We start from the raw sequence: 15312 nt of genomic DNA on the forward strand, positions 1-15312 counted from the left end.
TGAGCTGGCCGAGCACTGGGTGGCGCACATGGTGGTTCTCTTTTCCCTGGGAACACCCAGCGGCCCCTTTTCCCTGGGAACACCCAGAGGCCCCTTTTCAAAATCCGCCCTGGGAACAAACCTGAGCAACACCCAGCCACGTCGGGGCTCCTGCCATACGCTTTCCGACGGTCAGGGAGGCCTCACAGCTCAGAGGAGGCAGGTAAATTGGATGTTGGGACACAAACGGGACCCTCAAGCTCAGCAGCAAAGCCGCTTTGTGCGTGACACATGGTTTGTGAGTTTAGACACCTGCTCTGCCTACCTCGTGACAACAGTGTTCTGGTCAATCCTTGCTCTGAGATCTTCGTTCTGCTGCTGGAGAACTTGGATTTTCTCCTCCAGGATAATGTTCTTTTCCGCCTGGAAAGGGTGCAGTGTTAGGAGGCCCCTGGCAGGGCCGTCTGACAGGAAGGAGACCAGTGCCCTTGGCAGGTTATCAAGAAGCGTGTTTTGCAAACTACAGTGTGTAGTGCACTGGTGGCTTGTAAAATTAGGTTAGAGGGATGTGGCCAGCATTTGTTGAAAACAGAATAAAGCAGAAGAGAAAATACCAGAATGTGCTATATATAGTAAAAGTAAGTATAGTTATATGTATTTTAGATATATAGTTTTATTTCACATATATTATGCACATGTGTGTATGTATATACTGGAATCCTGTGTAGAATATATTTTTATAGTGAGTGTCCCCAGGCCGTTGCCACTGTTAGAGATATGCCGTGATCAGCACCAGGACCTAGTCTGGCTAACGGGTCCCATGGGCACCCCCTGTACTGCATTACCCCCCCTTGCTGGGTGCACCCTATGACATTCTAAATGAATGGAGAGATGGAAACATGGACACATTTTCCCTTCTGAGACTATGGGCAGCCAGGAATGCAAAGCACAAGACCATCTTGGCACATTCTCAGAAAAATCGCAGCACCCAGGGCTGTTACTGCTCCACAATTTATACCATTCTCTCTGTCAGAGGGTCTCACAGGGCCCGAGACCTAGCTGAAGTACAGTTCCATTCTAATATGAAGTTTAAAATAAATTATTTTTGAAAAGAATGTGACAAATTCTATATTAGTGCAGTTAATCTTTAAGGAAAACGTTCACCTCTCCAAGAATAAGGGTTAGGAATCAGAGCCAAAGAATGGACCTCTGTCCCTGCTCTTCATCAAGACACTCTCACCCAGCCCTCCACTTTGCTCTAAGGAAGTGGGATGTGATTAAATCAGTAGCCCCCACCCCATACACACAACTGCTTCTGGAATGAGAAATCATGAATGCCTGCAGAAAGCCTAAAACATGGCTAAAAACAGCCACATCAACTTCTAGATTTGTCAGTGATTGAACAACTGGATGCAGATGGCCCAGCCTGGAGGAGGAGGGTTGCTATCCTCATGTTGGTTGGACTACAGGCAGGACCAGGAGGGCAGGGCTCTGTCCCTGAGCTCCCAGTGGTCTTAGTTGTTGTCTTGCTGGGAAGCTCTGGGCCGAGGCTGCTGAATGGTGCCACGTGGCCAACGTTAGCCAGGATGCTGGTAGCAGACACTCACATCCAGGTCTGCCCCCTGATGAGCACCAGTGCAGAAAGAGATGTCTGCGAAAGGGGACAATGCTAGGTAAGAGAGGGCCGTGACAACTGAATGTGAAACTGAGGTCTCCACCAGCTCCTGATTAGGGTAAGGTAACCAGCTCCAAGGATATTTCAGAACAATGGAGAGCTTCAACAGTTAGACCAGATGATCGGTTACTGAGGTGGTAAGTTAAAGATTTGCTCACTGCCCTAACTGGTTTGGCTCAGTGGATAGAGCATCAGCCTGTTGACTGAAGGGTTACAGGTTCGATTCCGGTCAAGGGCATATACCTTGGTTGTGGGCACATCCCCAATAGGGGGTGTGCAGGAGGCAGCTGATCGATGTTTCTCTCTCGTCGATATTTCTAACTCTCTATTCCTCTCCCTTCCCCTCTATAAAAAATTTAATAAAATATATTTTTTTAAAAAAGATTTGCTCACTGAACGTGTGCAGGGATGTCCCAGGTATGTACACGTGTACAGAGAAGCTCTGGAAAGTGTTAACAGTAGTAGAAATATATTTTAATTTTTTATTTCTGTTTATCTTATCATTTCTTTTTTAAAATATATTTTTATTGATTTCAGAGAGGAAGAGAGAGGGAGGGAGAGATAGAAACATCAATGATGAGACAATCCTTGGTCGGCTGCCTCCTGCATGCCCCCTACTGGGGATTGAGCTCGCAACCCAGGCATGTGCCCCAACCGGAAATCGAACCATGACTCCAGGTTAATAGGTCGGCACTCAACCACTGAGCCATGATGGCCAGGGCTGTCTAATTATTTTCTATAACGCACATATTTTCCTTTTATAGTATCAAAAGTTTGTTTTACATATAACAATTTATAAAAAGGAATAAAACATAAGAATTTATCTGAGAGCCTTGGGTCAAGTTCCAGTTCAGGATGGTATCTCCTTGGAAACTGGCTTCTCTGCTACTAACTTTGGACAATCATCTCCTCAAGCCCTTGTGCCTAAAGGTAGAGAATGAACTCTGGGGTGCTCTGTTCCCCCAAAGGGTCGCCCTTTGATGGTTCTGTGGAAGCCAGGCTGAAAGGTGAGGCCGAGAGTGGTGAGAGCGCTGGGCTGGGGCTCCCTCCCGCCTGGGCGTAGCCACTGATTGGCTTTAGTGAGGTGCCCTGTCCCAGGCCCCCATCTCTAACTTGTGGAAGGAGGCTCCCAGCACCTCCTTCACAGCCCTGCTGTCAGAACAGAGGCATGGAGGGTGCTCTGCGTGGTGCCTGGCACACGTCAGTGATGCTTCTCTGTGCTGGCTCATCACACGTCTGCCAGGGAGGAGTGAGGAAACCACTTCAGAGCCATGGGGCAGGGATGGAGGCTGCAGAGTTGGACAAAATGAGGCCACCTCTGAGACCCCTGGCTACCTAGGAAAGGCCTTGAGACTCGAGGATAGAATTCTCCCCTCAGGTGGGAGCAATGGGTTCAGGGCCCGCGTCCTGAACGGTGTCAGTGTTGACATCAACGATGACAGTAAGGTTGCTAGGCTCTCCCCAGGAAATAGACCAACTCACCAGCTTTTCCAGCTCAATAATCTTCTTTTCCTGCTGGTGTATTTGCTGATTCTTCATCTCTAACACCTGCTTCAAACTCTTCATGTCTTCTTCCAAGTGCTGATAGGGAGCCAGTGCAACCTATAGGGGCAGAGAGCGACAAGCTATTTTCCCGGGTCCTGGCAAAGGCCACTGCTCACCACAGTCATGGATTTCACTAAAGCTAGTCTTCTTTAACCAGCTGCCCAGTAGGCACTGGAGCAGGAGGGAGAGAGAGGAACATCAGCTCACACAGCCCTGCCTGGTAGAGATGCCCACTGGTGTCCCACTGGGAATGCGACTAAAAGTCCAGCTCCCTGGGGAAAAGACGAGAGAAAGCCATCACCACTGGAGAGTGTGGGGGCTGGAATGGCCGGATGCTACCAGCCCATCCCCAGAGGGAGCTGGTGCGGTGAAAGGAGTCAGTTCGACACTGGCTTTGGACAGTCACTCAGACCACTTGGTTCAGCAGGTGGCGGGGATTTCCAGGTGCCAGCTGTGCCCTTGGAGAGCCCCAGCCCAGCATAGAAACAGAGCAAAGTGGTTTTAAAAGCAGAAAAGGCATTTAAAAAAAGAAATGCTAGAGTGAGGTTGCCAGATGTAACAACAACAACAACAAAAACCCATAGTAAAGTGGGTTAAACCTGAATTTCAGATAAACAACATTATATTTAGTATAAGTATTGAAAGGGACATCCTTATACTAACTTCTCTGTAATGCAGGTTTAACTGGGTGTGATGTGCTGCATATGGCAACTGTTCACCAGAGGGGAGGAACTGTGCCAGCTCTTCTGGCAAAAACTCGCTCAACCTACTAACTCCGGCCTCAGTGGAGCCTCCCCGTGCCAGCCTAAGGGAGCTGGAGAGGACAATGGCGAGGTGGTCCTGGCCGGGCCACGCTTGTCCCAGGAGGTCAGGCACAGTGGCGGGAGCCGTGTGCCGTGTGGCAAGAAAAACATTTAAGATGGAGAAACCCCCGCTGTCCTGTCTGAGAGGTGCTGACAGGAATATGTGTAAGATCCGGGAGGGCCTGACCAGCTGTCACTTTGGTAGCAGATTAGCACAGAGGCCCTGTCATCGGGGTGACTGCTGAGGAAGCCACAGGGCTTCCCGGGGAGAAGTCCACAGAGCCCCGCTGAGCCCCGCGGTGCTGGAGGCCTGGGAGACTCGACACCTCCAGCTGCTCTTCAGTGTTTTTCTGCAAAGCCTCCTCGAAGCGTCTGGCTCGGTCCCGCAGAGACTGGCTCTGGAAGGTCAGCGTGTCCACCTGGTCCTGCAGTAATGACACAAGGAGTCCAGCTCGGTCCTCTGTGGACACTGCAGCCCGCGGAGCCATGATGACGGCCTGTGCACACGCCATGGGCATCAAGCTAAGGCAGGTGCTCAACATGGTGTGACAGACCTCCCGCGTCAGCCTCGCGCATGTTCCAGCTGGGGCTCTCGCTGCCCCACCCCATTTTACACCCAGCTCTCCCACTGGCTCCATCGGCCAGCTCCCTCTCCTTCCAGGATCACTTCTGGCTCCTCTTGGCCTCCCTGGGCCTCAGGACTGGGGCGCAGGTCCCTGATGTGAGCTGAGGCTGTCCCCCCTTTTTAGACCATCTGTCCCCTCAGTTTAGACCTTCTGTTTAGACCAGTGATGGCGAACCTTTTGAGCTCGGCGTGTCAGCATTTTGAAAAATCCTAACTTAACTCTGGTGCAGTGTCACATATAGAAATTTTTTGATATTTGCAACCATAGTAAAACAAAGACTTATATTTTTGATATTTATTTTATATTTTTAAATGCCATTTAACAAAGAAAAATCAACCAAAAAAATGAGTTCGCGTGTCACCTCTGACACGTGTGTCATAGGTTCGCCATCACTGATTTAGACCATGCTCCTGGCCCCCAGCACACACCAGCCACAAGGCAGCCCTCCGTGTGCTGGCTGACGGAAGGTGTGTCTGAGGGGGCACCACACCCCTTCCCTGGCTCACCCCTCCCTGGCAACCCTAGCAAGGACTGATCATCAAAGTTCTCCGCCCAATGACACCATTTCTGTCACATTAGAACCTACGGAATTCCAATGAACTCTTCTCTCAAGAGAAATGGCCTCATTCCAGCCGACACAAGGAGCAAGGTAATGTAAATTATGGAATTGTACAGACTAACACTGTAATGTATGAGGTGCCTGGCTTGACTGCTTTCTTCATCATGGCAGACAACCCTGTTTGGCAAACCAGCCTTGGTTTTTTCTTGTCCTCTTTTTTGTTTCTTTGTTTCCAGTTACTTCTATTTCATCTTAAATAACAAAAGCCCCCACAGTGCCATTAAAAGCCAAGGCTGGGTATTAGGGCAATGCAGTCGTCAGTGGGAGCCTGTACCCACAGGCCCTGGCGACGTAGGCAGTGGTGCTCTGGAACCTGACTACCACACCCCGGTGCCTTCCCCAGGCTGCGGCACCAGCTGCGTCAGCGCCGTCAGAGGTCGCGTTTCTTTCAAGCCTCTCCTCCTCCATCAAAAAGCAGAATAGCAAAAGCGCATCAGGCAAATACCACCTAGGATGGACCTCAAATATCAAACTGGTGTTTCTGCCGCATTCACCATGACTCAACACCAATCCCCAGGCCCACGCGGTGCGCAGCAGTCACACGGCACAGGCTGCTTCCAATTGGATTGGCTCCTGTATGTCAAGGATGAGGCCCACACCGCCCCTTAGGAGCTAACCAACGGCATGATAACAATAGTGAGGATGATAAAAATAAATATAACAAATAATATTAGCCACTATCAGAACAGCGAGAGCTGCTGCTCATTAGCATCTGCCAGGAGCCAACCTGGCGCTGCACACTTTACCACGTCACTCCTCGCGGAAGGCACTGTCAGCACCGTTTCACAGACGGGTAGCCAAGGCTCCCGGAGCTCACATATTGCCAAGGTTTCAAAGCTCGTAAGCGGGGGCGCCATGGGATTTAAGCCCGAGTTCAAATCTCTTACCACAAGCCTGCTGCTCTAACTGCCCGTCACTGGAGGCAGTTGGCTCTAGCAGCTCCACCCTCCTTGTACCAAATAACCTCCAGCCCAAATGGGCTCTGTCTGCTACAGGGGGTTGCCCGTGGGATGGCAGGGGCGGAATGAAGACTCACTCACGGGGGAAACAAAACCTTCTCTGCGGTTTGGGGCTGGTGGGTTTCCGTTACACCACAGTCTGGCTTTCCCTTTCCGGGCGTGCGTTCCTGAGGACAGCGCACCTGATGCTGGGAGAGGGATGCATGAGGAAGGCAGTTTGGGGTAAATTTGCCGAGGATGAGCCCGTGAGGACTGCGTGTTGCAGGCCCATTGATGGGCAGGCGGTGGGCTTACTGCAGACTGTTTCCTGTTTAGAAAACGTGGAACAGCACACTCAGTAGTGTGACATTGGTGTCACAAGCATGGGTGCTTGCGTAGGCAGGGCCGCCTCTGTGTGATGCATGCTGCCAGGGGAGAGTCAGCCGTCAGAGGCAACACTCCTGGCTTTGTATTAGTTATGGTAATCAATGGGCATCTGTTGTTATTGTCATCACAATGTCCAGTGTGTGTGTCCCCAATATTAAAAATTAACCTTGCTCTGATTGAGATGCCCACAGCTGGGAACAGAAGCACCCTAGCTTCCCAGGCAGCTCCTCCCTGGGGCTGTGGGTGACCACCATCTTTTCACAGAGCAGCTGGCAGGGTCTCTGGAAGGAGGAGGGGGGTGCAGGTGAGCTGGGGCCCCTTCAGAAGGAAGCCAGGCTGCTCCCTGGCATGAGACCCACATGTCATGTAGGTTGGCAGTGGAGGCAGGGAAGGTTCTTTCCGTCTCACCCACCTCCAGGTGATTGAAGTCCTTTGTTTTAATCCCAGACATGTCCTATGGCTTCTGCCCTTCGCAGCCCTCCTGACACCACTTCCTGCCTAGCATGCGCTTCTCCCAAGTCCCTTTCCTCACACACAGCGCGGGGACTCCTCTGACCACAGCAAGTGTGGCTCAACCTTGGATCTCCGTGGCACTCATTGACGGTATTATTCCCTTGGTGCAAGGATGTGCTACCTTTTGTGGGTGTCTGTCACTCTTTCTGCCACCACCCTCTGAGTAGACAATAAATTCCTTAGGGCAGGGGAATGTCTTTTCTCCCTCTATATCCCAAATGTTTGTGGACAGGACTAACGATGCTGCCATTAGCTTGACTTCAGGGTTAAGGAGATACTAACCTGTAATGACAGCCGCAGCTTTTCAAAACTGTCTTCCAATTCTTTCTTTTCAAGCTCATGGGTAGACATCAATTCTGGAGAGAAGACATCGGATTGTTAAGTTAGCCTTTCATCTGAAAAGGATCAAACAGGACTCTTGCCAGACTAAATGAGAAACGGGTGAATAGGGACGCTGGTATACAGCAGACTTGAGCCTAAAGAGACTCCTTCATTACTTTGGAATTGTATGCGGTGTTATTTAGAAGAGAAACAAAGAGGGAGGGATAGGAGAAAGGGAGAGAAAAAGAGGGGGAAGTAAATAGAGCGCACACACACTCATTTCTATACCCGCTCTCCCACCATCCGGACAAGTCAGCTCCTCCAGCCACGGTCCAATCAACTTGGTTGATTCTCCAAGTTTTCCTAATGGGAAAGCAACTGGGTGATCAATGTTCAGTCTCCATCTCCTTCCCCTCCCAGGGCCACTCTTTCTTTCCACCACAAAGCAGCCATCTGGGCCGCAGGAGGGAGCTTTCAGAGAGCTGAGCTGTGAGCAGCCTCCGTGCTGCCTGGGCTCGCTGGAGAGCAACGGGTGAACAGGGTGAGCGCTGTGTCTGTGAGGCCTTTGAGCCACACTCTGAAAACCACAGATCTCTAGGGTTTGCTTGAGCAAAGAGTCGCTGTGAAGACATTCAGACAGAAGGGAGGACTAATTGGATTGGTTCCTCTTGGAGAGTTTGGAACCATTCTCTTCTAAGCAAAGTGTCATTCCAGTAATAATTTGCAAGTGAGGCAGAAAGAGATGTCATGTAAGACTTATTAAACAAATGGATTCTCTTTTCCTCCAGATGGGAACAGTCTTATTAACTGGGTGAAGCCCATCTCATACTGGCTACACAAGCAATTTGTTTGCATGTTATAACTGGAGGGAGGAGAGGTCTCATTAATCAGCCTGGGTCACACAGGCTTCGGACAGGAGAGTACTAGAGACCAACAATTATCATTCTGGCTGGCCAGAGCTGCAATTAGGAAAAGCTTTTGGTTTCCATTGATCCAAATCGTTGAACTAATAATGGAGAAGGTCTCTAAGAAATCTAGTTGTTATAACTCAAATTTACATTTGGAAAAAATTAATTTGTGCTGATTGAATTAAGATAAAGCTATGTGTCTTTCTGTCTAAATGATTGGTTTTAATAGCCATAGAGCACATTGTCCTGACCATAATAATGAATGTTTTTGCTACTATTATACGTATTATATATAATGCAAAGGCCTTCGATGCGGCATCTAAGCAAGGCTTTGCTAGTGAAAAAAATCTGCCAGGTCTGTTTTATGAAAATCCAGCAACAAAAGGCAACAGTGTGGCTCACTGCATCATTTCCACTCGCATTCCCACTCAGAGACTGTTTTTCTACAGCGCAGCGATGGGCTTTAGGACATTCAGATGACCCCAATACCCCAAGAAAGAGGCAGGCCGTACCTATCCTGGACATGGTATCACCATGCCTGACAACTATGTACCCATAACATACTTAATTATTTTGAGGTCATAACACTCTGCCCCACACCCAACACTGTGCTCTAAGACAATGGTTCTCAAAATGTGCTGCATATTAGAATAACCCGGGGAGCTTTAAAAAGCCCTGATGCCTGGGCTGCCCCCAAGAGCAATTAAAGTGGAATTTCTGAGGTGGGATTTACTCATCAGTGTTGTTGGTTTTTTTTAACTCCCAGGTGGTCCCAATGGGCAGCCCAGGGTGGGAGCTGGCACATGTGCTGTTTCTGCCCCAGACGTCCTTGCTGCCAACATTTTTCGGTACAGCTAATTGGCTAAAAGGCTTCTTTTCTGTAAACAGATAAAATTACTGGTTGGTAGTTTGGGGTTTGGGTGTTGTTCAGTTTCATTTCTCCACTGATGATTCTCACTGTTACTCCCATCTTTATATTCTATGTAAATGTTAGCGAGCCCTCATAATGGTCTATGTAGGGACGAGTGGACACGTGGTGGTACTCTTAAAACAGTTAGCATTTCTTCCAGGTGAGATGACCCGTCCAAGAGTCGGTTTATTGTTTTGGAACAGTGCATTGGGAGGAGAAAGGGAGGCCCAGTGCCCTCTTGAATTCTCCTAGAAGAAGACGAGTCCTCAGGTTACATCTACAAAATAAAATCAGTTATTTGAGCAGCATTGCTATGAATCTATACACATTTTAAATGAAGGCTTACTTTTGTTATTCCTTTTTTATGTTTCATTAGGTCATTTTTAATGTCCCTCTATTTGTAGTGATTTTATCTTTTTATCGCAAACTTGCCTTGGAAAGGTGTGTCCACCGAGACTACTGTTTAATTGTGTGAGGCCCAGACAGGCCCGGGTTTCCACGCCTACGTGACACCGGTGGTTCTTAAGCATGACTCCCCGTCAGACTCCTCCCAGGAGCTTTATAAAATCTTGATGCCCAGCTGCACCCCAGACCAGCTGCCTGGGGCCCGGAGTGGACCTAGACGGGCACCAGCCTCCAATCACAGCGCCCAGGGATTCCAACATCCAGGCAAGGTTGAGAGTAACTGCCGCAGAGGAAAGAAGTGCTACCTGGATCCTGGTTTTGCATCTTTCCTTTCCACAGCAAGCAACACAAAGAACACGCCAGGAACAAAAGGAATGAAGAAAGGAAAGTGGGACAAGCAAGCAGGAGGTGCTCCTTGTGTCTGCAGCAGGAGGCTGGGCTCCCATGGCCCACCCTGCCGGCCACACACATCTAGGATAGTAGCTACCTCGGACTTTGTGGTCGTGGTCATCCTGCAGGATCGCGATGGCCACCGTGTGGTTATTTTCCATCTCTAGGAGAGCAGCCTCGTGGCTGGCGGTGATATCTTCTACCTGGGGGAGAATCACAGTGACCGTTATGTGGGACGGACGGGTGGCAGTGATATCCTCACTGCCTGGAGAACAGAGATGGAACTCACTGAGTAGAAAGGTCAGTAGTCCAAAACCCAAGGAAAAGTCATTCTGCTGCGGTGACAGCCACCCTCATCCTGTGTGGAGGCAGGGGAGCCAGGATTTGGTGGGGATATGGCAGCCCCTGGAGGCAGGCTGTCTGCAGGAGGGTGGAGGCTCCTGTGGGAATGGCTGCTTGAGCCCCCTCTTTACCATCCGGGGCCCGGCTTTGGACCATCCACTGCCCAATCCCATTCCTTCCCCTCCCACCGATCACTCTGGTGATGATGACTCAGGAAAAGAAGAGGGACCTCCCTTCTAGATGGTCTGTTCTGTGTTCCAGCGGCAGGTGGGAGCCACAGTGCACAAGGTATTGGAGGGAACTAACACTTACTAAGCTACCTGCTACCAGCTACTCGGCTTACCCCTCCTAGCACATTGTAAAGGAAATACTTATGTCCATCTTATAGGAAACTGAGGCTTAGAGAGTTTGGAACATTTTGCCCAAGTCCCAGTAAGGGGCAGAGCCAGCAGTCGGCCCAGCTCTGTCTGACTGCACAGGCGAAGCTCCATCAAACACACCCCTGCTGCCTTCCCAGCAAGAGCAGCAACGAGTGCCCGAGGAGCCTCTCACCAAGGCCAAGGCAGCCGAGTCCTAGCCATCAGCTTGCAATCTGGGCCTCCCGTCCCACACTGCGAGGCTGCGGTCATTTCCAGGACTTTAATCACGAGGAGTACAGCTAGCCTAGGATTTTTCATTTCCACTCTTCCTGATCTCCGCCCTGCCCCCCACCATCACCACATGTACTGTTTTTGTTATTTTGTTGTTGTGCTGTTGTTTTTAACTTCAAATGTATGACTTTCAGGAGTAATTGCCTAAAATGGCCTCTCCCCACGCTAGCAAACCGGAAGTGTTTTTCCAAATTCTTTGTCAGCCACCATTGCAAAAAATACTATTGTACATTGTAACACAGCACACATGCACAACCAAAGTGTCAAAAAACAATACTTTCCCCTCCTACTTGCAATAATCTGTTTTTTAAATTTTTATCTACTAATGTGTCAAAACCTAGTGTTTGAGGAACACTGAAGCAGGAAGTGTGCCCAGGTCCTGAAGCTCCGTGGTGGACCAGTTAAACATACTGCTTCTAGCTGGTACTACTCAGCCACTGCCTAGGGTCCTTTGTTCCTCAGGGGACAAGTCACAGGCCGACCTTTGATCTGAAAGGAGGAAGGGCTCTCCACAGGAAAGGAAGCCCATGTGTGGAGTGGATGCATGGGAGTATTTTTATTTTAAAATGGGGTAGATTTTCACTCCAGGTACTATAATTGCATGGGAAAATTTGCCTCACTTTTCTCTCCTAAGGTAAAAGAGAACTTCATCCATGAAAACAGAAATTTCACTGGCAAAACCAACAATGAACTCCACAGTGTTAGGATAACTGCATCACATTTTTCAAAAGAACATGATATGCAATGATTCACTTTTATTTACTGGCCACCCTTTTTTTTATTTTTAAAAATGTTTTTATTGATTTCAGAGAGGAAGGGAGAGGGAGAGAGAGACAGAAACATCAATGATGAGAGAGAATCATTGATTGGCTGCCTCCTGCATGACCTCTACTGGGGATCAAGCCCACAACCCAGGCATGTGCCCTGACTGGGAATGGAACCATGACCTCCTGGTTCATAGGTCGATACTCAACCACTGAGCTATACCAGCCAAGCTTACAGGCTATTCTTGATGAAACAATGTTTTACTTAAGTCTCAGACCTATGACTCCATTAATTAGAAAAGCTGATTACCACAGTACATAATTGTCCAATTCCTTTTTATATGAGGTTTTCATAGAATCTTCATCCAAGGCATTTCAGTCTCTTGAAAAAATAAATCACTTGTTAAAAAAAATACAAGTATATATTTTTTCTGCTTCCCTGCTGTATCAGTTGAGCCAAGATCACCCTATCTGTAGGCATAGGTCCCCACACATTATTTGGATGCTTGTTACCCAGTTCAGTTTGAAGAAAAATCTTTGATCAGTCCTTGGTGTGATTCTAATTTATTGGCTCTGACACAAATTACCATATTCCAGAAGAGTCCCCTGTGTCCCTGGCGGAGAAGATGACCTGTCAGGCAATATGACATTATGTCTGAAGCTGAACGTCGCCCTTCTGGTTTGTTGGGAGGCAGGTCTTTGATTTAATGGTGACTCAATCCCATGCTCAATATAGGAAGCCTGATGTATGGGCCTGATCTCTCTGTTACAGCCCCTCACAGGTGCTTTTATGAGTGAAATACGTATCCCCTAACTCTGAAAGGCCATATGCAACAAGAGGAAACCAATATGAACCAATGAGCCAAGATTTGGGCATAAGAATCCCTGCTCTTCAGTAAAGTTCCTATACATCTTTATGTTTTGGGAGGGAGCTGTTCACTATCGGCCATCCTCTTCTTGTCAGAGTATTAATCCCCATGACTGCTCCTCCGGGACTCCTGGCTTCTTCCCAGGGCATGGCCTCACACTCTGAAGCAGCCAGTGAGATTTCAGCCTGAGGACACCCTGAAACCCGCTGCAGGCGTTTGAAGGGATTCAGACAAGTTGATGGAATGGAAACATCAGATCATTGATTCATTGTCAGTCCACGGCAGGCTTAGGCGGGAGGAAGCATCCTTCTCTTGGGGCCTTAAGCCACTGCTGGACCACTCCTTCCTTCTCCAGGAAGACAGAGCGCACGGAGGAGGAGTCAGTGGCTGCGCCCTCCACTGGCCCCTTGGTGTGGAGAAGCAGCAGGCTCCATTCCGCAGGGGCGTGCAGTTCTGCTGGGCTGAGCAACAGCACAGCAAAGGGTTGGAGAGCCACCCTCTGGATGGGTAAGATACAGCTGTGGGCTTCCTTACTCAGCCATTTGCAACATACAACTATCTGAGGCTTTGGCCATTCACTGAGAGACAACTTACATTTAGAATGAAGATGCATGTGCTTTGTATCATCTCAGCCTTACCCATTAAACCCAAATCAGATTAACCTCCCATCTACTTCTATCCCAGACACACATCCCTGTCTGGTGGGACAGAGGGGGCTGCCCATGTTCACTCTCTCCAGGGTTCTCTTATGGACTTTCCTTCCCTTCCCTTCGGTGCCTGCTTACATAGCCTGAGTATCTACTTACTCAGAGTGGGCAGCCGGCCATCCCAGAGCGCCCGGTCCCACTCCATCCCTTTCCAGGATGTGCCTTCTGCCCCCACTGCAGCCCACAGGTGAGCAGGAGTTCAGGCGGCCCCCACCTTCCCACAGCGCCTCCTCCCGGGCACTGAGACTCTGGGCTGTGCTGGGCGGGGCTCTGGAGCTGGAAGACTGAGAGTCTCTGGAACCTCCTTCTGTTTGAGGGCCTGTGGCTTCTGCTGGTGGCAGCTGTGCGCCTGTCGCGCAGGAGGACTACAGAGATGTAATGCCAGAGGATGAACCAAGTGGCCTCTGTATGTTCTCATGAAGTGTAGGATGCGGAGGCTGCCAGCTAGTCTGAAAGGGTGCTTTCCTTCAGAAAGGGAGAAAGGACATCTTGAATCCGAGACAAAGCAACGTAAAGGCCAAGGAGGAGCACTGCTTCCCCCGGAGGGGAAGGCACCTCTGCTCAGACTTCACTGAGCAGAGTCCACAGTGACTTCAGGGCCAGGTCAGGGAGGAGGACAAAAGGCCACAGGGTCTGGGAGGAATGGGTCAAAGGTCACATAATTGGCCATTGAATGTGAGGCTCTGAGGCTGAGCATCTTCGGGAAACAGTAGACAGCCCAGAGAGGACAACTGGAAGGCACTGTGCTTGGGCAAAAGGGGACAAGCCTGTGTGTTTTCAGTGAAAATCCGTTTTGTGTGCTTCGAGGTGGGGGGCTCTGGCAGTTTGGCTTCTATTCATGCGGAGCTAGCTATGGCACACGTGCTGATTGTGATTAAACACCTTATGGTCATTTTGAAATAAAAATCAGGCCGGATCTTTATCGGTACTTAAGGAAGCCTGGAGGCCTGCGTCTGGGGACACTGCATTTCGGGTCAGGCTGACGAACAACCCAACCCACCAGCCATTCTGATGCAGTTACCGTGGGGTGGGGATGAGGAGGGTGTTTTTCCAAACGTTCCCCAGTGACTCCCATGTGCGGGCAGAGGTGAGTGGGCGGCTGGATTTGTTGGAGGGAGACCCTGCAGCAGTCAGAGAGGTGCATGTGTCTCAGCGCACAAGCTCCCAGTCTGAGCGAAGCCACAGGAGCTCCTGCGCTGCTGGTGTGGGGCGCTGGGCGGCCAGAGGCCAGGTTGGTTGACTGTTAAGCTGGTGGAGCACAACTGCGGACAGATGTCACTCTCCATAGGGTCAGCATTGCCCAATGCAAATTGTCCCCGATAAAGAAGCCTGAGGGTGGGTAGTCCGAGCTGGAGAGCTGAAACCGCAGACCTCAAAACTCTTTATCGCAGCCGTGCACTGAGTTTCCTGCACAGAGTGAATGCAGATTCTACTGCATGAGAACTGGCGACGTCCCTGCCTCGCCTCCCTCACTGCTGCACTCTCTCTGCTGGGGGGGGGGGGGGGGGGGGCGCGGAGAAAGGCTGTGGTAGGCTGGCCGCCCATGCTCTGCAGCAGGGGCCAAGTCAGGCCCGAACGATTCACAGATTTCAAGCATCCAACCCCCAGCCAGTGGGTGTCTGTAGGCAGGTTTACTCAGACCTACAGCACTCGGGTGTTAGTTCTACCAGAAAATGTTCTCTATCTTCACAGCTGGAAGTAAACTCTCAATTCCTAAACACGTCTCTGCTGCTTACCCAGGATCGGTTCCCTCAGAACTTCCCTGGCCATCGCCTGAGGCATGGATCAAGCACGCCCACGGTTTATAAATCTGGGCATCTCTGGCAGGACCCTGACGTGTGCCTGGTGTGCAGTGGGCACTCCAGATGTTCTTGGCCTAAGTGAATGGGTAACTAGATGAATCGCTTTAGTGAATAAGGATCAAGAAGAATGGAACTCAGAGGCCTCATAAGGTAAAGCCC

The 15312-nt window shown here is 49.9% G+C and overlaps 1 protein-coding gene across 1 annotated transcript in view; it reads right to left on the reverse strand.

Moving 5' to 3' along the window:
• MTUS2 (microtubule associated scaffold protein 2) overlaps nucleotides 1-15312 on the reverse strand; it is a 535610-nt gene that overhangs the window by 4869 nt on the left and 515429 nt on the right. Inside the window, 5 exon segments of the mRNA XM_070409399.1 lie at nucleotides 305-402; nucleotides 3137-3256; nucleotides 4329-4427; nucleotides 7368-7441; nucleotides 10117-10222. Of these exon segments, the coding sequence (XP_070265500.1) occupies nucleotides 305-402; nucleotides 3137-3256; nucleotides 4329-4427; nucleotides 7368-7441; nucleotides 10117-10222 (497 nt within the window).

This window comes from Myotis yumanensis, unplaced genomic scaffold (genome assembly GCF_028538775.1).
Source record: "Myotis yumanensis isolate MYYU_CA2020_CCGP unplaced genomic scaffold, mMyoYum1.0.hap1 SCAF_3, whole genome shotgun sequence".
In the NCBI taxonomy this organism is placed as follows: domain Eukaryota; kingdom Metazoa; phylum Chordata; class Mammalia; order Chiroptera; family Vespertilionidae; genus Myotis; species Myotis yumanensis.